Source organism: Phacochoerus africanus, chromosome 14, assembly GCF_016906955.1.
Source record: "Phacochoerus africanus isolate WHEZ1 chromosome 14, ROS_Pafr_v1, whole genome shotgun sequence".
NCBI classification, from domain to species: Eukaryota; Metazoa; Chordata; class Mammalia; order Artiodactyla; family Suidae; genus Phacochoerus; species Phacochoerus africanus.
In genome coordinates, this window is record NC_062557.1 from 32,594,873 (window position 1) to 32,619,507 (window position 24,635).

General features: G+C 40.6%; 1 protein-coding gene across 1 annotated transcript; it reads left to right on the forward strand.

Annotated features, from left to right (window-relative positions):
• LOC125114466 (uncharacterized) lies at positions 1-21,963 on the forward strand. Its single transcript, XM_047757756.1, has 3 exons — positions 1-370; positions 7,850-8,063; positions 21,411-21,963. Exons 1-3 carry the CDS (start codon positions 263-265, stop codon positions 21,947-21,949), a joined length of 861 nt encoding a protein of 286 aa, XP_047613712.1. The 5' UTR covers positions 1-262; the 3' UTR covers positions 21,950-21,963.
• Positions 21,964-24,635: the final 2,672 nt, after the last annotated feature.

A 24,635-nucleotide genomic window follows, 5' to 3' on the forward strand; every position in this document is an offset into this window, starting at 1 on the left:
AAACCTTAAAAGGGAATACTGTCTGACTAAAGCCAGACAACTGGCCCCTTAAAAGAACATTTATAATTTATTTATGGCCTAATATTTTCCACGGATAGGATTAATAAATCACGTTTTCATTCAACTTGTTTTCTCTGAGGTATGAATTTCTCTATTTTGATACCAGATCTTAACATGTTTTATTTTGCTTGTCCATTTTCCAGTTCATTTTTGCAGCTACAGGGAGAAATTTATTAGTCTATATTGCCGCCTTTCTGCTGTCATGGAGCTGGATTCTCTGAATACCCAACAGTCCCTGAGGGAAGCAATCTCAGACAGCGAGGTTGCAGCTGCCAAACAAAGACACCAGCAAGTTTTAGATTTCATTCAGGTAACAGTTTGTTTCTTCTGAGGAGGTAATAAAGGAGAAAGAAGGGGCAGGGTGAAGGCGATAAGAACCAAGCATGAGAAAGAACAGTAATGTGGACATATTTAAAGACCACAGTGTGTAACTGCCTCTTGATTTGGTTAAAATGTGGAGCTCAAGACATAAGAAAAAGCTAGAAATAAGTCACTGTTTTAATAAAAGCTGCATCAGCCATTGTGGTGGGTAGCAGTAGTTTCCCACACTGGAGAGAAAAATCACTGCCAGAAGAAGCAGTGATTAGAATGTTATTCTTACCCACTGGCCTATTGATAATTGCAACAGAAAGAAAAATTGTATTAATTCAATATCCCAGAGAAAAAGAAAACAGAATGACCTATCAGTTTATGTTACCCCAAATCCAGCTGGACCTAAGATTCCTCATTCTTTTGACTGCTTTCTGGCAGAACTGACACTTTAATGTATAACTACAGACATTAAAAAATGTTTTCCCTGTCCATGGTCTTTTCTGGAAAAGCCTTACAGTGAAATTTTAAGGTCTTGAGACAGGGGTACTGACTATCATCAAGAGAATTTGGATCTGGTCTAAAGTTGCCCCTAAATTCTTAGACAAATCTTGTGATCTTCATGACTACAGTAGCCCAATTCACAAAATGAATATACATCAGTTCTCCCTCATCCATAAGGGATATATTCCACGACCCCCGGTGAATGTCTGAAACCACAGATAATACCTGACAATGTATTTACTATGTGTTTCCTGTACTCACATACCTATGATAAGGTTCAATTTATAAATTAGGCACAGTAAGAGATCAACAACGATAAAATAGAACAATCATAATGATCTACTGTAATAAAAAGTATGTGAATGTTCTCTCTCTCAAAATATCTTACTGTACAAACTTAATGTCCTTGCCATCTTAACTAAGCATTTATCATGCACTGTGGCAATAGCTTTTGTGATTTGAGTTGCAATAGCTAAAATACCAGGAGCTTCTTTTTCTTTCTTCACAATTTCACAGTATAAAGATTCATTCTTATATAGATCTTAGCAAACTCAGCATATGATTTTTTTTTTCTTTTCTTATTGAGAACTTTTACTTTTTCACTTAAAGGAAGCACTTTGTGGCTTCTCTTTGACATAACTAAATTGCCAGCATTGCTCTTCTTGTGCTTTGGGCCATTTAAGTAAAATAAGAGTTACCTGAATATAAACACTGTGATACCACAACAGCTGATCTGATAACCAAGAGGGCTCCCAAGTGACTAAGGGTTGGGATTCGCTGGACAAAGGGATGGTTCACATCCTGGACAGCATGGGGCAGGATGACAAATTTCATCACACTATTCAAAATGAGGGGAACTTAAAACTTATGAATTGTTTATTTCTGGAATTTTCCATTTAATATTTTCTGACCTCAGCTAACTGATGGCTACAGAAACCTCAGAAGGTAAAACCACAGATAAGGGGGAACTAATATATAGAAATAGCCTGAACATAAATATCACTGACATATATTCAGACCCATTTGATAAATATTTGTTGGACACCCAGATGTCAAGCACTGTAACAGAGATACAAAGTTGAATTACACATGGTCCCTGACCTTAGAGTTTAAAATCCATTAGCGTAGACAAGAAATGTGTACAAATGCTATTTGCAGAATGATCTAGGTACCAAAAAAAGAAATTAAAAAAAAAAATCTGTATCAACACAAAGAAGTAAAATTTACTTACAATTGCGGGTATAAGAAAAGTTGCCATAGAGGATATAACTGATACAGAGCTAAGCCTGGAGGGATAGACTAGTCTACAGTGAGGAGAAATAGACTAAGGGGCAGTCAAAGAACAAGTGTAAACAGGTAAGACAGAGAGCAGAAAAATCCTATTAGGGGAATGCTGAATAGTCAAGATTGGTTGCAGCATAAATTGAGTAAAAGACAGTAGTGAGAAGTTAGGTAAGAATGAAAGTAGCAATGGAATCAGATCAAATTTGCACTCAATTCTGCAGGCAATGTAGACCTGGCCAAAGTCTTGGAGAAAGTCGGTTATAGGATCCCACAGATGTTTAGGATAGATTCAAGCAGGGGAGAATAGGCCTCCCATTCGCATTGGTATGGCCACACTGGTTGTTTACAGTGAGAGCTCCTTCTCATTGGCCACTAAATAATTTGCATATCATTCCTGGATTTAAGGAGAAGACTTAAAGACAGGGAAACTAGACAGGAAGCTATTACAACCATCCAGGCAAGAAGTAGTGAGGACCAAAGATGAGGAAATGCTGTGAACTTTGGGCAAGCAAATTTCACCAAATCTCAACCTCTTCATCTGTCAAATAAGGATGATAATAACAGTACTAGTTCCCAGTGTTACGGAGAGAATTCGACAAGGTAATGAGAGTAAAACATTCAGTAAAATGCCTGCACACAATTAGTACACAAAAAATTATACATTCATTTATTCATTCATTCATTCATTAAGAATAAGAGAAAATGCTTCAAAACATGCAAGATTGGAGTTCCCGTCGTGGCACAGTGGTTAATGAATCCAACTAGGAATGATGAGGTTGCGGGTTCGATCCCTGTCCTTGCTCAGTAGGTTAAGGATCCGGCGTTGCCGTGAGCTGTGGTGTAGGTCACAGACATGGTTCGGATCCCGCACTGCTGTGGCTGTGGCGTAGGCCGGCAGCTACAGCTCCGATTAGACCCCTAGCCTGGGAACCTCCATATGCCGGCGAGTGCAGCCCTAGAAAAGACAACAAAAAAAACCATGTAAGATTGGAGGTTTATTAAGGACTCAGGAAGAAGATATTGTAATATGCTTGCAAAGTATGAGCAGACAAATCCTATCCTACTTCTCTCATCCCATAAAATAGATATCATATGTCACCTCAGACTAAAAAAATGAAACTTTCAAGAACGTACTTGCTTTCTTGACCTTAAAGTTTAGCATTTAAAATTTTTATATATTCATATCATTATTTTATTTCCAGTAAAAATGGAATATCAATAGGGGAAAGGGATGAGAAAAGGAAGAATGAAGCAGGAGGAGAGTATGAAAGACTGGCTTGTCTGCTGAACCTAGTGTTAAGGAATGGTGGAGCAAAGTATGAATATTAATGACCAGAAGTCAATTGGCATACATTTTTAGTCCTGCATCTTCTACTGATAAACCCTGGGGTACTTGACAGTTCATTTGATCCATGGACCTCCATTTCCTTACATATAAAATGAAAGAATTGAACAAGATGACTTCTTAAGCACCTAATCAGCCCTAACATTTCCAGATTTCTTTAACAACCATAAATATTTTTAGAGAAGTATTTCTCTAATCATACCTTAGGTTCTATTTCTACTTTACTACACTTCAGACTCCCTTGAATCCACTATGTTGATCCCACAGAAAAAGCAGACTTTCTTCAGTCTGTCCCAGCCTCATACTTCTCCAAGAGGCCCCGACTCCAGTTCTGACTTCCAGGCGACTATCCTCACTCCTTTCTTTTTCACCCAGCCTAGGGCTCCACTGCCGTTTTCTCCTTCCCTTTCATCACGCTGGTAAGTTCGATGCATAAAGGCAGGCCAGGCCAGGAATTCCTTAAAGTTCTAGCCTGCTCTGGTCTCCCAAAGCAGGTAACTTGAGAGCCCTCTCTACATACTCTCCAGCCAGCCAGCCAGCCAGCCAGGTAAATGTAGACTTGGATAAAAGCCAATCCCCAAAGGACTCAAAAAAAAAAAAAAGTACTTCTTGGCCAGTATAAAAGCAGACCATCTCCTTGCACCCATAGCCTTCAGTGGACTGCCTTGCTCTGTCCAACATGGAAAACTTCACTGACCAGAGATAACGCAATATCATCTCCCCCCCTTATCTATGTTGGGCTTCTCAATCTTTCCTGCTCAGAATGAAAACCAGCTGCAGCCATTCACCCACTGGCATTCAGAGCTCAGCCCACCACACACCATAATCTACAGAGGCAACTGCCAGCTGTGAGGGCATTTGTATGATTCCAGATCTAAGACAGTGTTGAAGGCACTACACAAATCAAACATTGTAAAGAGCAAGGGAGTCTATGTAAATACAGTGAGGAAAAGAAGCCAAGGAGTGCAGCCAGAAAGTGGGAGAGCTGGGCCAGGGGAGGTGTAGAAAATCACAGATAAGGTATCCAGCCTTTACAGACAACATCCACAGCAGAAATGTCAAAGTGCAGAGACTTGGCGCTTGGCATATTTTGAGCTGCTAAAGCCTAAAGGGCAATTAGGCTATAATTTATATGCTGTAATGCTTCAAATGCTCCTAAGCTGTAATAGAAACACAGCTCATTAAATATAGCCAATCTATCATCCCCTCAAGTACCTTGTAACTGTACTGTGAGAAAACCAATCACTTTTACAATTTAATAAAAATAGTATCTTGTCTGAGTACAGAGAAAAGGGTATAATTTATGGGATGAAAACTGAAATTTTTAAAGGACAGGGTCAGAAATGGATGCAGAACTTTTAACCAACAGAGCTAGTGGTCTTTCTTTAAAAAAAAAAAAATGAAAGAAAGAAAAAAGTGTCAGCAAGTCTTTAGAAGCTGATTTTGGACCTTCAAATCAGGGGATTATGTTGTCAGTTATTTTTAGATCAACAGTATAAGGTAAAATGGGTGAAAATTGTACTTCTTTTAGAGCTACTTAGCTAAGTCCATTAAACTCAGTCCATAGGCTACCCTGTACCTGTTTTTGTTTTTTTCTTCCTCTTCATTTCACCACTGAGAAAAAAATAAGAAATATCTTTTCTATACATAGTTTTTAAAATTTCTACATCAAATATCACTGTCCACCCTCTGGATGTTCATAAGACTGAACAACAAAAATTTATTTTCTCACAGTTCTGGAGGCAGGGCCACACTCCCTCTGGAGACCCTAGGGGAGGATCTGGTCCAGCATCTGGTGGGTGCGGGCATTCCTGGACGTGGGGCCACCTCGCTTCAATCTCTGCTTCTGTGGTCACACTGCCTTCCTCTCTTCTGTGTGCCACATCTCCCTCTGCCACACCCTCATAAGAATGTCTTTTTGAGGACATCGCTCATTGGAATTAGGGCCCACCCAGATAATTCAGGAGAAACTCCTCCTGTCAAGATCCTTAACCTAATCACATCTTTTGCCATGCAAGATAATATTTACTCCTTTATCATATAAGGCAATACTCACAAATTCCAGGGATTAGGATGTGGACATACCTTTTAGGAGGCCACATTCCATCCATTGCAATAACCGTAGTTGTCACTGTAGCAACTGAAAACTTCTCACAATGCACTCATCTACATCATCTTGTTTAATCCTCATAACGACCCTGTTCAGGGGCAGAGATCTAAAGAATTGGGTAACCATTCATCCATCCCCTCCTTCACTGAAAAATCGCTTATGGAGTACCTATTCTTTGCACGGCCAAGAGTAAATGGAACAAAAGCACAGTCCCCGTCCTAGCTGGACCTCTAAAAACTGTCCAGAGTCATGCAGTCCCTTTAAGCTTTGAGACAAGAGTATGCTGCATGAGGTAGGATCAATAAAAGCTAGCTGAGGAAGCAACAATCCCATTCGGTCCATGTCTTTTCTGGGATTCCCACTTGAGCTTTACCCTCTAAGCTTTAGCTTTCTCCCTTTACAATGCTCAGAGCCTCCTCATGGGCCTGCCACTGCTGAACCTTCAGCCCAACTCACTGCCTACCAAAGCCTGAACCTCAGTTTCATGCTTTCATTACCAATGCTCTGCCCAGTTCTGTCATTCCAGGACAGAACACTAGGAGAAAGCAGGCGAAAATGGCTACCGACCACACAGGGCCATTCACTAAATCGCTAAGCTTGCCTGTCAGAACAGGAAGACCATCACCGTTTCAGACTTTCTCTTTGTTGGTAGCACCAGGCTTGTGGATATTCTTTAAAGAGTATTTTTAAAGTATAGGCTAAAGCCCCAAGAAGGAGTTTTGAAAATTAAAAAACACTAGATAATCCCTTATCTTTAAAACTTTTATAATCAGAGAGAGCTTAACCTTGAGGTATTCATAAAATGAACACCTACCTAGAAACTGAGCAACGTCAGCTTTCCAAATGTTCTTCAAAAATAAAGCATAAAATGTCAGAGCTGGAAGGAACGTTAGACATCATCTAGTCCAACCTCTTACTTTTACAGTTGAATAAATGGATCAGAAGAAGTTAATGACTTGCTCAAGGCACCCAATGAAATTAGCTGCAAAGCCTATCACAAGTGCCCCAGGGTCCCATGAAAAAAAAAAATCTGTCATTAACAGCTTCCTTGGTGAGAGTCAGAATAACCCAAAAATTTGTGGTCAGTATCTATTAATATTGGGAAGAATATCTGTCATCTACAGAGAGAGACTCAAAAATATGAATGACTTTTACATTAGCAGGTTTCCATGTAACAACTTTATAATAAAAACTTTTTTAAAAATCATTTTGGTATCCCAGAAGTCAAATGGTAATAGTCTAAAATGGGCTACTCAAAAAGTAAGGATGTTTAAATTATTTAGGAAGAATAAGCTGTTTAAGCTGTTTTATATTTTAGAAGCATTTGTTTTATATGTGAGAAAGGAATAAGTTTAATATATAAAGTTATCCCTAGTAAAAGAGGTCCAAGAATCTCTGCTTACCCCAGTAAGACTTTGTTTTTCTAGTTCACATAGAACTAAAACTACATTTCTTTTACTTGTTCTGAAATTCAGACTTAATCATCTGCCTTTCCCATATAATATCCTCATGAGGAATATTTAATTACATGCTGAGAATTAATAACACTTCTTATGTGTGTGAGAAATGTACCCTGCAGTTTTACAAAGCACCTTCAAATTTATCATTTCACCCAATCACCTCAGCAGTCCTGTGAGGTATAAAAGTGGAAATTCTTGTTCACATTTTACAAGTAAGGTAACTAAGACTCAAAGAGGTCCAGTGACTTGCCAGGAGTGGTGGATCCCAACTGGAATCCAGGTCTCCTACTATTTCACTAAATGAAATAGCCTCTGAGGTAAAAATTTGCAAGTCACAAGAGATTATAAAGAAGAGGTACTTTTATTTTACTCTTGCCCAAAACCAATACTGTGGAAAATGTATTATCTGGGGAAATGTATCATCTTGGATTCTCAGGGAAACTTAGACTTTTTTTTTTTTTTTTTGGTCTTTTTGCCTTTTCTATGGCCATAGCCGGGCATATGGAGGTTCCCAGGCTAGGGGTCTAATCAGAGCTGTAGCCACTGGCCTACGCCACAGCCACAGCAACGTGGGATCCAAACCGCGTCTGCGACCTACATCACAGCTCACGGCAATGCCGGATCCTTAACCCACTGAGCAAGGGCAGGGATCGAACCCACAACCTCATGATTCCTAGTCGGATTCGTTAACCACTGAGCCATGACAGGAACTCCAAAACTTAGACTTTTAAATACTTGTTTGATCACTTAATGTCTCTTACTATTTTATTCCCAAAGCAAATAGATGAAGTTTGGCGTGAAATGAGGTGGATCATGAATGCTCTGCATTATGCAAGATACAAACAACCAGTTTCAGGCTTGTTCATCACTAAGCTGATAGACTCCTCAGATGAGCAGAACCTAAAGAAGATCAATTCTACATCATCACACATAGACTGTGTTCCATCACCGTCCCCATCGCCAGAGATGCACAGAAGAAAAGCAGTGAGTGGTAAGCAATAAGATCTAAGGGTCTATATTTCAGTCACCAGATTCTCGGTCCTGTCTCCACTGATGAGGTTCTTCAGTGCTGAGTCATTAGTACCAGCAAGCAGTAGGAAACACTGCTCAGTGCTGACTAGAGGCACAAAGGAAACAAAAGCAGAACAGCAGAGGGGTAGAAAGCTAAGGCAAGAACCTCAGATCACCTCCATTTAGGGCTAAGGAAGATTCCAAGCTTCCAAGACACAAAAGGAAATAAAACCTCCAGGCCCAAACCAAGTAAGAAAGAGAACAGGCCCAGCCTCGAGAAAATAGGGATTGACAGGAATGAGGCAGGAAGTAGGTACCAGCCTGGGTAAGAGTTCAAGACTAACTTCCCACCCATATAGCACCAATGTCCTGGGGTGAGAGGTGGGAACTATATAACTTTGGATAAACTAGAATCCTGAGCCTGGTCTCATCATGGACACAACAGTCAGGAAACAACTTACAGACAAGCTGGAGGAAATGCCTAGCAAGTCACTTCCACTGTTGGATATTAAATTTGAGTTTCCAAGGCAAATGCTAACTGAAAAACACATGGCTGGGTTAACAAAACTTCTACAAAGCACCTTTATACTTATAAACAGAGAGAAAGTACACTAGTCAAAAGCAATATAATGCTCTTGCCATTTTTCTAGCCAATTAAAATAATGGGGTCCCAAGGATCTTTCTTGATTCTATTGCTTATTATAAGAGCTCCAATTTTATAATCTTTATAATGATAATTATTGATTTTTTAATAAACAGGTCTGAAATGTGAACTTGTCCCATAGGGGGCAGCATGGTGTAGGAGAAAGAGCTTGGGCTTAGAAATCAGAGACCTGGATTCAAATTCCAGCTTTGTTTTGTAAGCTATATGCGCTTGAACAGTCTCAGTTTCCATATTATGTAAAATGAGAATAACAATATATACACCTTGAAAAGTTATTTATGAATAAGACAATCTATGTCAGAGGTTCACGGCATATAACAGACAATAAATTGTAGATATATTTAAATGTCACTCATAGGGAGTTCCTGTCGTGGTGCAGTGGTTAAAGAATCCAACTAGGAACCATGAGGTTGCGGGTTCGATCCCTGCCCTTGCTCAGTGGGTTAATGATCCGGCGTTGCCATGAGCTGTGGTATAGGTCGCAGACGCAGCTCAGATCCCGCATTGCTGTGGCTCTGATGTAGGCTGGCAGCTACAGCTCTGATTAGACCCCTAGCCTGGGAACCTCCCATATGCCGTGGGAGCGGCCCAAGAAATGGCAAAAAGACAAAAAAAAAGAAAAAAAAAAGTCACTCATAGAAAAACTTTTGTGATGACATGAACCTTTTCTGTAAGTCTGTACATACTTCTATGTTTTAAAAACATCAATGTCTAAAAATCAAAACTTGGCAAGTGGAATAACTTGAGAGACAGCTAATTTACATTACCAAAGGATTCTATGATTTAACAAATTCAACAAAATAATTCTTTAAGCAGCTTTTATAGATTCCCAATGGGCTGTGGATACAATTAAAATACCATCTCTGCCAAAAGCTAATCTAACAGGGGAGACAGATACAGTCACAATTTCATAGTAACTGTGAATGCGCTATGATGAGGATATGCATCAGGTGCTATAAAATCTACCGGAAGTGTTAGCCAGAAACTCATAAGATCAAAGAGGGTGCTTCCTGGAGGAGATGACAAAGTCAAGTACTAAAGGATAAGCAGGACTTGAGCTGAAAAAGAGGGAAGAGCAAAGCATTATAGGCAGAGGAAGTAGAATGTGCAACTATGTATGCTTGCACAGGGAACATGAGCAGCCTGGCTGAACCTAAGATCTAGGACATTGTCCTTTTTTTAAAATCATTTTTTAAAATATTTAAACCTGCTATGTTCCACATATTCTTCAAGGCAACAGGGATAGAGGGATAAACAAAGCAAAGTCTGTGCTTGCATTGAGTTTATAGTCTAGAATGACAATGGAAACATAAACAAGATCATTTCAGATGGTAAAAATTCCAATGTACAACATAAAACAGCAATCAAGGTGGACAGGGAGAGTGTTGTATTCACTAGGATGTTCAGCAGAGACCTATCTATGAAGATTACATTTGAATCAACCACAAAAAAAAAAAAAAAAAAGGACCCGGTAACACAAAGATCTTGGAATATTCCAAACAACAAAAGAGCAAAAGGCCCTAAGGTGCGTGAATGAAAGAAGGCCAAAGTGGAGCAAAGTGAACAAAGGGGCTGGTGGCAGAGAGACAGGGTACAGAGAAAGGCAGGGGCCAGACTAGGGCATGGTAAAAAGTTGGGGGTTTATTCTACATGTGAAGGAAAGCCACTGGAAACTTTTAAGCAAGGATGGATATAACCTGAATTATTCTTTAAAATCAAATCTGTTACAAGAGTCCAATATCGGAAGCAGGGAGATCAATAGATCAATCAGGAAGCTACTAACAAAGGAGACAGCAAGTTTTCTGGCTTGAGTACCTCAGGAACATTAGGATGCCATTTACCAAAAAGAGGTTAGACAGGAGGAGAAACAAACTTGAGCGGTTGGTATTAAATTTAGGTTAGCTTTAGGGCATGCCATCCGAAAAGAAACATGCAGGAGAAAACAGGATGTATGAGGGCTGAAGCTCAGGAAAGAGAACTGGTCAAACAATATAGGTTTGAGAAATGTTGACATATGAATGATACAGCTACAAAAATGCTTGATGTTCCCTAGAGTAGGCAGAGTGAGGAAAGAGGCTGTGGAAGGATCCTTGTGGCAAAGAACAGCCAGACCTCTTCCACTGAGAAGTACCTTCCAGAGGAAGAAGATAAAACGAGAGTAAGTCGTGTCACCAAAATGAAAGCGTGCCATATGATGGTGAAAGGTTAAATAAAACTGAAAAGCTTCTATAGTTTTGGTTTTTTGTTTTCAACAAGGAGGTTGTCAGTAATCCTGATGCGAGCAGTTTGTGAAGGAAAGGAGATAAAAACCGAATAGAAGTAGATGAGGGAGTAAATGGGAGGTAAAGAAGTGAGAACAGGAAGGATACCTTCTTCAAAATCTTGGCTGTGAAAGAGAAGAGGGAGGGAGGGCAGTAGCTGGAGAGGTAGCGATTTGAAAGGGCATTTTTTCAAAGGCAGGATAGCTATGCCTCTATTGAGGTATTCCACAATTCACATAATTCTACAAAAAACTCTTCAATCTACTGCCCCCTTCATAGCCCTTGTTTGCCCTCTCTGCTCACAGGACTTTCCCAATGTTTAATCTTCTCTCAGCTACAGGGTCCTAAGTAGGTCCCCCCTGGCTGTGTGAGGGTGGCCTCTCTTGTGCCACATAAGTGCCAAACTCTCATGTTAGCCAGATGATGGGTTACACACACTCCCTGCTGGGAGGATCTGGCCAATTACACTCGGATTTTATTATTAACTTAAAATGTGAGTGATCATCATTCTGTTTCTTAAAATATAACTCTCTTGGGTCCATTTATTTCTCGGAAGCCAAGATTCCATGGGCTGTGAAACACAAAGATGTGGAGGGCGGCAGATGAGAAATGGAACCCAGTGACAGGGAAACTGTTGAGAACTAGGAGAAACATTTAGCATTGCATCCCCTCACAAAAGCAAAAGCATTTCAGAGCAGTGAAATCTGCTCCTGCGTGCTCTGTTCTCTCCACTGGCGTGACTATTTTTAATTGCTTGGAAACCACTTATAAAGGGGAAAATCCAATTTAGAGGAACATCCCCACTGATTTGCTCACAGGGCAAAGTTTGCAAGACAATTCCATTTTGTATGAGTAGCATTCACCTAACTTCTGAGAAGCCTGTTGGAAACACAATACCTATTACAAGCCTAGACTCTGGGACCAACCCAAGATTCTGTCTTAAGGCTATTTAGTCTCTTGGATTTGTTTGGGTGTGTGTGTGTGTGTGTGTGTGTGTGTGTGTCTGTCTGTCTGTCTGTCTGTCTGGAGGAAGAGGGTGGGAGAACAGTGGAACTCTCTAACTTACTTCCAATTTCTGTGTGGTTTTCAAACACGAAGTAGAACTCCTCTGAGTCAATTAAAATTAAGCATCTCCCAAGGACCCAACAGGTAAAGCTGGCTCCTAGAAAAGGCAGCCCAAGGCAGGGGGTAGACTGATTAGTCCATCACACGGGTATTTTCTCAGATGATGTTAAGATTAAGAAAAGCCTCAAAAAATCAACAGGAATCTGAAGAAGGGAAATTAGAAGGTGAATGAACTCCTGAGGCCTAACTACCCAAGGCCTAATGAGAGATTTATTAAAATTCTTTATTTCTAAATTATTTACATCCTACTCAAACACAGTGGAAATAGATTCAATGAAGCACACACACCAAAACTACTAATTTGGACAGTGGTATATTTAAAATGTGAAGATAAGAGTTTTTAGGGCAACTGCTACTTATTATTCCTTTCTTTTCACCCTGCCATGCCCCTTGCCTTTAAGGGAAAAGCAATAGCTGTAAATCAGTTATTCTTTCCTGCAGTGTCATCTCCCCATAACACCCTCAAAATCCACATCAATTCTACTCTGCTGTTGTTGGCTGATTCACAGAGAACAGAAGTTGCAACACCCATTACGGTGACAAGAAAGCCAAGGCTTCCTAAGCCAGCACTAAAACTATGGGCAGAACTTCCATCAAACAGCTCCTGGGTCAACCAGAGGGGAAACACAAGGTTCAACCAGTGCTGGCCTGCCCAGTGGGCCCTCTAAGGGAAATTAAGGAGCACAATCGGGTTCATTAATATAACAACTGGGCAAGATGCCTACAACGCTTAATGGAGCATATGGCCTGGATCTGGGGATGGAAGCTGCACTTTGCATTCTTTTCCAGGAAGAGAGGGAGTGGCAGTGGCCTAAGTCCCTGGAAACTCTCCTCAGTGCCCTGGCTGGCATCCTGGAGATTTTCCCAGCTTGTTCTGGGAGGGGTATCCCACGCTAAGCAATAGGTTCCACTAAGTCCTATAATAAATAATACAACCACCATGGAAGTCAAATATTTAGATTCCCACTAGAGCAGTGTTTCCAAAGTGTAGGTCCATGAACCTACAAGATAATATTTACCACTCCATACCCAAGCCCCTTTTCATCTCCTTCCTGGGTTACTGCAGTTATAACTAGCTCCTCCCTTGATTTATTGCCTACCTTCCTTGCTCCTGGGAGCTATAGTAAAGAATTTATATCATTTACAAATTCACTGCTAAATCTAGGATGAGAAATACAGTCCTGGACTTGATCATCACCAACCCAAGACACCATACAAGAGATTACTGTTCTCCTGTATTATCAACACCACTCTCAGCAAAATCTTAAAGTTTTTCTGATTACTGGTTCCTATTTTAATGAGTTACCTCCTGATCTGTTTTTTCAGTTATTCTCTATTTAAAGGTGGACAGATTTCAGTAATATTAATACCTTCTGTTTGAAAGGAACTAGAAGTATTTTTAACAAATTAATCCCCATAGCACCTATGGATGGATAGGCAAAATAATTACCTACATGTTACAGGTGAAGGGGTTCAAAGGGTTAAGAGATTTGCTCAAGAGTATATAACCAGTAAGGAGCATGACAGGACTTTCGCCCAGGTTTGTCTAATTTTAAGATAATTGTTCTCTCTGCTAAAACTGGGCTGACTCTTAAGTATCACTAAACATGAAGCAAAACGATTTAGGTAATTGTTTTCAGGAATTTCTATGGCAGATAAAGTAAATTAGATCTCTTCAGACTGCTTTCAGTATTGTTTTTAGAGGAAATCAAATCTCACCACTCTTTAAGCTCTCGGATTTCAATATTTCTTTCAGTTTCAGTGCAACCCAGCATCTTTACTGAGAGCCTTGTATGTACCAGAAACAGCACAAGAGGGTTATAATACAATGATGATTAATTCACAGTCTAGTCCTCATGGTCTGTTCATACGTCCATGTTCAGATCAGATGATCTGAGAAATGCAGAGGCTTTGCATGCCCCTTGCTCTTCCTGAGACTGAGTCTTAAAATATGATACTCTATAGAAATATTAGAATGTCAGTCCTTCAAACAAAACTTCATATATTCTTTAGTCCCCCACAACCAACGAATGCTATTTGTATGTTGAGAGGTCAAAGTGCAAACTGTTCTTATAGAGTGTCGGACCTGACTATGGGCTGGAAGGAGGAAAAAAGAAACACAAACTCCTCAGCAGTTGCTTCTCAATACATCATTTTTACTATCATACTTTTATGGGGTTAAATGATGGCCACCAAAAAGACATGTTCATGTCCTAACCCTCAGAACCTATGAATATGACTTTATTTGGAAGATCACAGATGTAATTAAGGACCTTGAGATGAGATCATCCTGGATTATCCAGGTGGGCCCTAAATCCAATGACAAGTGTCCTTATAAGAAACAGAAGAGCTTTCGTGTAAAGACAGAAGCAGAGGTTGGAGCAATGCAGCACAAGGTATGCTAACAACCACTAGAAGCTGTAACGGGCAAGAAAATAGGAGGTTCCTCTCATGGCTCAGCAGTAACAAACCTGACTAATATCCATGAGGATGCAGGTTTGATCCCTGGCCTTGCTTAGTGGGTTAAGTATCCAATGTTGCCATGAGCTGGGGTGTAGTCACAGACAGAGCTCAGATCTGGCATTGCTGTGGCTGTGGCATGGGCCAGCAGCTGCAGCTCTGATTCGACCCCCATATGCTGCAGGTGTGGCCCTAAGAAAAGGCAAGAAAACATTCTCCCTTAGAGCCTCCAGAAGGAGTGCAACCTTGCTGACACCTTGATTTCAGGCTTCTGGCTTCCAGAGCTGTAAAAGAACAAATTCCTTTTGTTTAAGCTACCCATCATGTGGTAATTTGTTTCAGTAACCGCAGGAAACTCAAACAAGTCTTAACATGTTTCTCTTACTAAGAGCTTAGTATAATTCTGTGTGGGTACAGCACAAAGCTTATGAGATGGACCAGGTCCCAGCCCTCAGGACGCTTCCACAGAAAGCTGTGCTAATTCTAAGGTGAATGGCAGTATATCAGGTATTTGGAGTGAGACAAATCTGTATACAGGTTTCTAATCTGCCACTTGTCAGCTATATGAATTGGAAGATGTAATAAGCCCATGCTTCAGTATTCTTATTGGCAAAATGAGAACTGTAAGAATCAAATAAGATAAAGCATCATTTAGCATAAAGGCTGGCCCACGGTAAGCACTAAGTATATATCAAGTACTGTTATCACTGTTGTGAACACAAATGCATACTACACGTGGACAGCTGAATCGACAACAGTGAACAGATAAACAGAGAAGGAAGTTCACCTGAAGTCAATTATCAATTCATTGCATGGATCTTATTTCTAGCCCAATTTCAAATCTTCAGTTAACCTCTCTTCCTCAAGACCTCTATGGCAGCTACCATTGCCATCGTCAAAAATAGCCAACAGTTCTGAGACCCTGCTACTTGCAATTCCCAATTTTTGCCACTAAAGATAGGGAAAAGTACTGTCTAAAACTTGTTTTAAGACTGTCATTCAGCCAAAACCTTTATCAAGCTCTTCCCTTTAACCTTGAAAAATCTTTTTCCCTAACCAGGAGCCCTCCTGTCTTTTTCACTAAAGACAACTGCCTGCACTGGTGCTCCCCCTCCTTGTTATAGCCATCAACCTACTACTCATCTTCAACAGTTCCCTTTCCAACAGTTCCTTCTTCTCTATCCACCTTTCTTCAACGTTGCTACCCTACCACGTTCCCATTCCATCTCCTCCAGGGTGCTCTGGCCAACCCCTTAGGCTCGACCTCTTCCAAATTTAATTTATGATCTCTCACTACACAAGCCTGCCCAAATCCACTGCCCAACCCTGCTGCCAATTTAACATCTCTGGTTTACTACTTCTCCTATCTCCCAGGTACCAAGGCTTGAAACCTCTAAGTCACTTGCGGTTGCTTCTCCAAGTTGTCTGGAACATGATTCCCTAAAACTTTCGTATAGCTGGTTCCTTCTGATCATTGAGGTCTCTTTTATACAGATTTCTCCCTGGGCTACCTTATTAAAAGAACCTCCCTCCCAAGTCCTTCTCTTGTTGAAATCCAGTTTCATTTTCTTCACAGAGCTTTGCACTACCTGAAATTAATATTATGTATTTTATGACTTACTTGTTTTCTAATCCACCCTCTATGAGCTGCTTGAAAGCAGAGACCATGTTTATCACAAAATAAGTGCTCAGTAAATATCTTAGAGCAATTGACTTCCCTGGACTTCTATTTCCTTCCACATAAACACCACTCTTGCTCAGCCCCATAGCCTGAGAAAAAGGTAAATTTAATTCAAAGGAAACATAGCTTGAACAACAACCTCCCAACTAGCTTCCCTGCTGTCTGTTTCTTCCTGATCCAGTTCATCCTATATCCTACCTGCTACATAATTATCCTAAATCATAGCTCTTATCTTGTCAATTACTTCTTCAAAATTATCTAATAATTACCCATTGGCTACAATACAATATAATTAACTATTAAATCCTTATCTGGGCATTTACTGTTCTCCTCTAGCTCCACCTTACCTTCTAAAAAAATTAAATAACCTCTTTCAACCATTCATTTAAAATAATTATAAGAACAGCAGGTTGCAAAGAAATGTACAAGAATTTTTATGTTTTCCTTCAGCCCCTTCCCAGTATTAACATCTTACCCAGCTCTTATACAGTATCAGAACCAAGAACGTGGTATAATCCAGTTTATCCAGATTTCACCAGTTATACATACACTCGTGCACATGTGTGTCTGTGCATGCATATGCACACATGCATGCAGGCTTGCTTGTATAGCTCTATGTAATCTGTCATAGATGTGCCCTTGAGTAATCACCATTGTAATCAAGACACTCAATTTGTACCATCACCATACAACTTCCTTGGTTACTCCTTTATAGCCTTACCCATCCTTCTCATCCCTACCCTTGGCTACTACTAATCTGTTTTTCATCTCTGTAATTATTTCATGAATGTATCCTAAATGGAATTCTTCATTTGTACTGATGAGTAGTATTTCATTGCATAAATGTATCAAGTTTGTTTAATCACGTATCCATGGAAGGACATCTGGGTAATTTCCAGTTTGGGGCTAATACCAATAACATCACTATGAACATTCACATACAAGTTCCTGCATGAAAACCAACCTTAATTTTTCTAGGATAAACTCCCAAGAGTGAAACTGCTGGCATCTTACTTTTGTAGCCTCATTTTCCCAAAATTCCATTCCTGTTCCCATAGTACGGTCAAACAGGACTACTTGTACTGTTTCCTCATCCTCTAGGGTTTCTAATCCTCTCATCAACATTTGCATATTTATTATTAAAAGCTGCCTCAAATCACTTTCTGAAATTGTAAGAAGTAAATTAATGTAGCCAGAAACAGAGATGAATAAAGAAGGAAAAAAATAAGAGATGATAGAGTATTTTATCAATTCTATCCTAATTAAATGTGAAATCTTGTCAATACACCTACATCTTATTTGCTAAACTTCTTTTATAAAATGTATGTTCTTCCACAGTCTCCTAGATGCATATATGCCCTATACCTCCATTAAAACAATAAACTCCCTGAAACAGATCATTTCTTATTAATGTTATATTCAGTCAGCCACCAAGCACAGTGTTTCTGTTAGAGCAAGAACTCAAGCAAAACAGAATCTTCATTGTTGAACAAATGGATGTAAATATCTTTGCCCCAAGAGGGCTCTGGTCCAAGCAAAAAACCAGGATGTTATATTTGCATGAAAAAAAAAAGGATAACTAATAATACAAGTCTATACAGGCTAAGTGCCAAAGGATAATAGAAGCAAAAAGCATTTTAGAAGTGCAGATAAGTGGGCAAACCTTTCTGAAACAGTTGGGGGATGCTTCCTAAAGAAGGCTTTGTTTGAGAGAATTCTTGAACAGATGAGTAGAAACCAAAAGTAGAAAAGGGAGTCCTTTTTGATAGCCCTATTTAAAGAAAAACATATGGGTTGGTCTCATTCTTAGTAGATTCTAGACAATATTCAATGGTTTGTATATGCCCCACATTTTTAACCATTCTCCTAATAATGAAATTTAGGTTTGCATCAGTTAGGATCAAGTCTGGGTTCATGTTACAGAAAACCCAAATAAGAGTGTCATAAACACAAGATACTTTATTTCTCTATTTTGTGTGTGGGGGGGAAACAGAGGTAGCCAATTTAGGGAAGGTAGGTAGACTCCATGGTCTTCAGATGCCATGCCCCATTTTTCAACTCCATGAACCTAGTACATAGCTTCTTTTTCCAAGGTTGCGTCATGAGCCCAGCCAACATATCTTGTTTCAGGCAATTGGAAGGAAAGACGAAAAACAAAATGGCCTACCTCCCAGCTAAGCCAGCTCTTTTAATGCAGCCCTCTAAAAGTTTCATACCATACTTTCAATTCCATCTCACTGACCAGAACCTAGTTACATAGCCATGCCTAGCTGCAAAGGATGCTGAAGAAAAAATATGTGATGCTATTTCAAACAAAATTTAAGATTTTGTAACTAAAAACAGATTATGGATATTGGGTAGCAGCCAGCAGTAACAGAACAAAACTGAAATCTTGCCATACCAATGTGTAAACACATGCCAGTTTCTATCGTCAGGAAAAAGAAAGAAAAAAGGAAACACTTCACACTCTGACCCTGAAATAAACAAACAAGGAAAAAGCATATTATATTATATCTGCTTCTAATCCCTAAAATAGAAACCTTAATCCCATTTGTGTCAATTACTGACTCCCTAACAAAACAATTTTTCAATTTTTCAATATAGGAATTTTTGCAATATTTCTATAATAATCAAATCTGCTTTTCCACCATGATCAGACTCACTGTAATCTTGTAATCCTATGGGTTTTTACTTTAAATACCTGTTGTATTTTTTAATCAGCAAGCCAGTCCTGAATTTGGACTCCCTTATAGAACTTTGCCAGGTAAACTATTTTCCTTTCTTAATGCATCTGTGTCTCTGAGTCTTTCTTTTAAAATTCATTTCCCTATAGGGATTAACTATTTAATCACCTACTTTGGCCCTTTACTCTGTCCCTGTCACTTTCACAGTAGTCTCAGCCACAAGATTATTTCCAGCTTTTCACTATTATAAATCATGTTACAGTAAACAACTTGTAAATGCCTCCATGTATACATAATGACAACTTGTCAAATATAGGTATCTAAAAAAGAGCTTGCTGGGATAAATGATACACACATTTCTCATACATTCTACCAATTTGCACTTCCCGGACTACTACCTCATTAGTAATTATAGCCTATCCAAGGTCAAGTGTCTTTATGATGCTTATCAACCATTTGTATTAATTAGTCTTTGAAGTGTTGGTTATCTGCCCATCTGGATTGTTTTTTTTACTGATTACAGGAGATCTTTATATATATATATATATATGGATATTAATCTTTTGTTATACACATTATTATTTTCTTCCAATTTGCCACTTGCTTTTTAACTTTGTTTATGGGGTCATTTGTTTTACAAAGCATTAAACTTTGATGTAGTCAAATTTATCAGTCACTTCTTTTCTGACTTCTGGGGTTTTGTCTTGCTTAGAAAGACCTTCCCACCCAAAATTACAAAAGTATTGCCTTCTAAAACACATAGAGTTTGCTTGTTATATTTAAACTACATGAAGTTCATTTTTCTATATGAGATGAGATAGGGCTTTCTCTAATTATTTTACTAAAGGAATAACCAATTGTCTTAACACTATATACTGAATAATGTATTCATTCCCCTACTTTGAAATGTTACCTTTATCATATGTTCATATTACACAGAATTAATAGTATTCCTGGACTTTATATTTCTATTCTACAGATTCATTTGTCCATTTGTGCACCAATATTACAAAGTTTTAATTACCAAAGCTCTACAGTATCTTTTGATATCTCACAAATCAGGTTCCTCCCTACTGTATCTCAAAGGAAAAAAAAAGTTGGCTATTCTCACAAATTTTCTTTTCCAAAGTAATTTAAAAATCAATTTATTAAAATATATTTTAAAATCCTTGATTTCCCATCATGGCTCAGCAGAAAATGAATCTGACTAGCATCCCTGAGGATGCGGGTTCCATCCCTGGTCTCACTCAGTGGGTTAAGGATCCAGGGTTGCGGTGAGCTGTGGTGTAGATTGAAGATGCGGATGCCCTGCATTGCAGTGGCTGTGAAATAGGCCAGCAGGTACAGCTCCAATTTGACCCCTAGCCTGGGAACCTCCATATGCCACAGGCGTGGCCCTAAAGAGACCAAAAAAAAAAAAAAAAAAAACCTATGGTAATTTTTTAAATGGATTGCCTCAGACTAGGAGAGTAGATTTCTTGTTCTGTTTAAGTGCACTTGCAAATTTTCAAAGTCAACCTATATTTACCAGCTACCTATTACAGGCCAAGTTCTGTAGGAATTTGAAAGGATTTTTAAGACAGTCTTTGCCCTTCAGAAACATACAACCTGACTGGAAAAGAAGATATAATGCACTAGTGCTTTAAATGGCAAATATCTAAACAACTAAATTTGTGGCTTGTTTATGATCAGTGTAGTACGCCCTTTGAAGCTGATTTTTGCCTCTGATTTTCCTTTGGACTTAATTTCTTTTTTCTTTTTAAGCACCTGACAGCGTGGTATTCCTATACACGCAATTGATTTTTTTTTTCAGTCGCCTTAAGTAAGAAGTTTCATTATCATCACCATTTTGCAGATAAGTAAACTGAACCTCAAAGAAGTAACCTAACTTTCCCACGAACACAGAGCAGCTTGGATTTGAAACCACTTCCCTAATTTAGGCCACTGTAGTGCCTCTTCTTCATTCCCCCTTTTAAGTTTCTACTACTTTATCAAATGCAAAAACCATCTTTGAAGTAAGAGTAGGTAACAAATACATGAATGGCATCCACATGATTTCCTGTTTCATCCTCTCTACGCAAGCCCAGTGAAAAATTAAATCGGATATGGGGACAGAGGGCATGTTCCCTCTGCTGTGGCAAAGGCTGGTCCTGGCAGCGTTCCTCTCCTTCCTTTCCCATAAGCTAAGAAGATGATTCACCACATAACTTGAAGGGTCCAACGCAAAACGAAAAGTTGGCGCGCCTCGTTTGAAAATTATTAAAATTTCGAGAAATGAGAGCAGGCCAGTAAATAAAGCATAAGCCCTTCTAGGACGAGGGGGCCGGGAACAGGGGTAGGACAGGGGCAGGGGTGGGGTAGGGGAGAGGTGGAGAAGAGCTAAACCCGCAGGATCATACTTGAGCCCTGGCTAGGAGTTTCTTTTTTCTAACGTCAGTCTCTGGCTTTGAAGATTCACAGCCCTGCTCTGACGAAGAAGGCTGCTCAGAAGTCTTCCTCCCCACCGACAGCGACTATGACTCCAGTGATGCCCTGAGCCCTCGAGACCTGGACCTGGTCTACCTGGCCTCGCAGGACATCGCCCAGCAGGCCCGAAGCGGCCTGAGCGGCAGCGCCCCCGACGTCCTGCAGGTGCACGACATGAAACCTCCTTCCCGGCCGAGCCAGGAAGCCCAGGGCCACGTCCTGGGGCCCGAGGCCGACCACTCCTGCGCGGAGCTCCTGCACAGCCTGACCCTCACGAGCCTCGCGCCCAAGAACCACTCCAAGCTGGCACCAGGTGCGCGGCCGCCGCTGGGCTTCCTGGGAAAGCGGAAGCCGGCCAAGCAGGCGCACTACGGCGGCTTCAGCCGCCACCACCGCTGGCTGCGCATGCACAGTGAGACACAGTCGCTGTCCCTGTCTGAGGGCGTGTACACGCAGCACCTGTCCCGGGCTTGCGCCCAGGCCCAGGAGCCCGGGGGAGGCCGAGCAGCTGGTGCCCGCGTCTGAAGGGCCACGGGGACTGGGTCTGGCCCACGCCGCCAGCCTCCCTGAGGAGCGCAAGGGCAGCTTCCGGGACCCGAGACCCGCGGTGCGCCGCATCTACGTGGAGCCCTTCCCCGCGGCCCTGGTGGACGCCAAGCCCTGGGCCGCCTTGAGCCCACCCGCCGGAGAACACTTGGGCCTGCCCAGCCCTGCAGGCTCTGAGATGAGCCCGGAGGGCCCCACCCCCTCCCCGGTGTCGGAAATACTCAGCAGCATGCTTTAGAGAGGCCCCTGACCACCATTCCTATTCAAGTCCCTGCAGTTTCCATCAGTCTACCCCCATTTCCATTTTCAAATGGTTTGAATGTTAAAAACCCAAAGCCCCCCCTATTTTAAGAGTAGAGTTGGAGGGGGGCGGGGGGAGAATTGCCATTGTCATTACCAGTTCAGCCTATGAAGGGCATAGAAGAGCTTTTGTATCAATATGGAGTCCTGAACGCAACGGTTCAAACATGCCACCCTGTTGGTGGCACCTGTGGCTAAAGGAGGGCAACCTAAAGAGCCACCTCACTTCTCCAGCTGGCTCTGTAATCCGAGACCTTAGACTCTTTCATGAATTTGTGATTTGTTAGGGGAGGAATTCTAGACAAAAATAAGATTAGTATTGTTTTCTCCTCCCTTTCAAACTTTTACAAGAGTTTGGGGTAAGAAGCCCAGGTTGTGTCTCTAGGGAATAAGGTCAAGGACTTATCCAGGGGTCCCTGTCAGCTAAACCAAGTTGTTCCAAAGCAGGATTATCAGCACCTCACCAAATCTAATGTATGCATCAGCACTGATCTCATTCAGTAGGCCTTGGACAGGCCTCTTCTTCACTTAGTGTTATGTGGAAACCTCCAGAAACAAGGTTAGAGGAGGCTTCTCTTCTAGCTCTGTCTTGCAAAGATAGAACAGGGCAGGAAACAGACCTTCCTGTACACTCGACTCGCATTCAAGCATGAAAATGGGCCAGGGTGCAAAGAGATGGCCAAGTTAAGTAAATACCTGGATTATAGACAAGGGGAAAGAGAGAGACATGTGCAAAAATGTGTTTCCTTTCCAATCCTAAAATAAGTAAATCCATGGGGGCCCTCTCTGAAAATTAAAATGAATCTGTTCCAGATTCTTAGGTGATAGATTATTACGGAACAAGAAAGTGCCCTTCAAATACGGCCAGGCAGGGATGGAGTTTTTACAGTGACGTAGGCACATCTCCTCACCCCTACGTGCGTCACAGGTCAAAGGACAGTTTGTCCGGAGCTTTGGTTGCTGCCTTCCCCTTTTCACTCGGCTCTTCCAAAGTCATTCTCAGTCTCACCCCTAGATCAGCTGGTCCATTGATCTCAGGGAAAATCTTTCCTTACAAGGCCCAGGGCTGTGCTCAAATACACCTGAAAATCTTGTTTTGGTCTCATTGCCTCCCACCCGTCTTTCTCACAAAAGAAAACCCAAATCGAAGAGCAATCACACTGCATATTCAAAGTAGGCATGGGCCTTCTCTCCTTTCCTGGAGCCAAGACCCATTCAGATCCCTGATATTCTAAATGGTCCTTTTCTGCTTCACAGGCATTTTGGTTAAATATTGCTCTTTATGGCCCTACTCCTATCCTCACAGCTCTACCATTCCTCCTCATGGGAGCGCATACAAAGTCCCCTGTTCACAATGTTATTCCGATCCCTTCCATTTCTAAAACATTTGATTTAAACAAAAATAATTACCCTGGCGGAAAGGTACAGATTTGGCCCATGGCCTATGGTCATTAGAAAACTAAAGCCCAGAGCTCCATCTTTATTTTTTTAAGAGATTTTACACTCAATGAGTGCCCCCCCAACCACCACCACCAAAGAATCTTGATCAAAATCACTGCAGCTCCTTTTCCATGCCACAGAAGATTTTAAAATGCAGTTTTCTTCTGTTCTGAGTGAACATGGAATGTGTATGGAGTATTAGACCTAGAAGGGACCGTAAAATTAATCTAAGTCCTTGCATTTACGGATGAAGCAATTAAGCCCCAGAGAGGTTAAGTGATTTACTCAAACTCACACAGCTATTTTAGTCTCAGAGTTAGAGTTAGAACCCAGACCCATTCCCTTTATTGCAGACTGTCCTATTGGGAATTGGTACATACCTAGTCAGTATTTCATTGTCTATAAACTATTTACCTAGTTAACAGATCATCGATCTACTTCTAATTCCAAACTCAACTCCTTTCCCTAACTTTTACCTAACAGATTTCCAATATCCCAGAACTCCTTGTTGCCAGGAAATACAAACTTCCTATAATAAATATCTAAGTTAATTAATTAATTAAAATTACTTAAAAACCTAATTTGGGAGAAATGTCATTAAACATTTCTTACCATATGAGTCGCATTTAAAAACAAAAGTGACACAGAGTATTTCCAATTATAAGACAGGTTATATATTTTTTTATTTGATTTATTTTTATTTTTTTATGGTCACACCCATAGCATATGGAAGTTCCCAGGCCAGGGTTTGAACCCACACCTCCGCAGTAAGCTATTGCAGTTGGATTCTTAACCCACTGCACCACAGCAGGAACTCCCAGATTATATATGTTGAGTGAGTTTGTGAGATGACATGCTGAAATATTCGAGGACTCAGAAACCAAGCATCATGACCTTTCTGGTGTCATGGAAGGAGGTTTGTGAC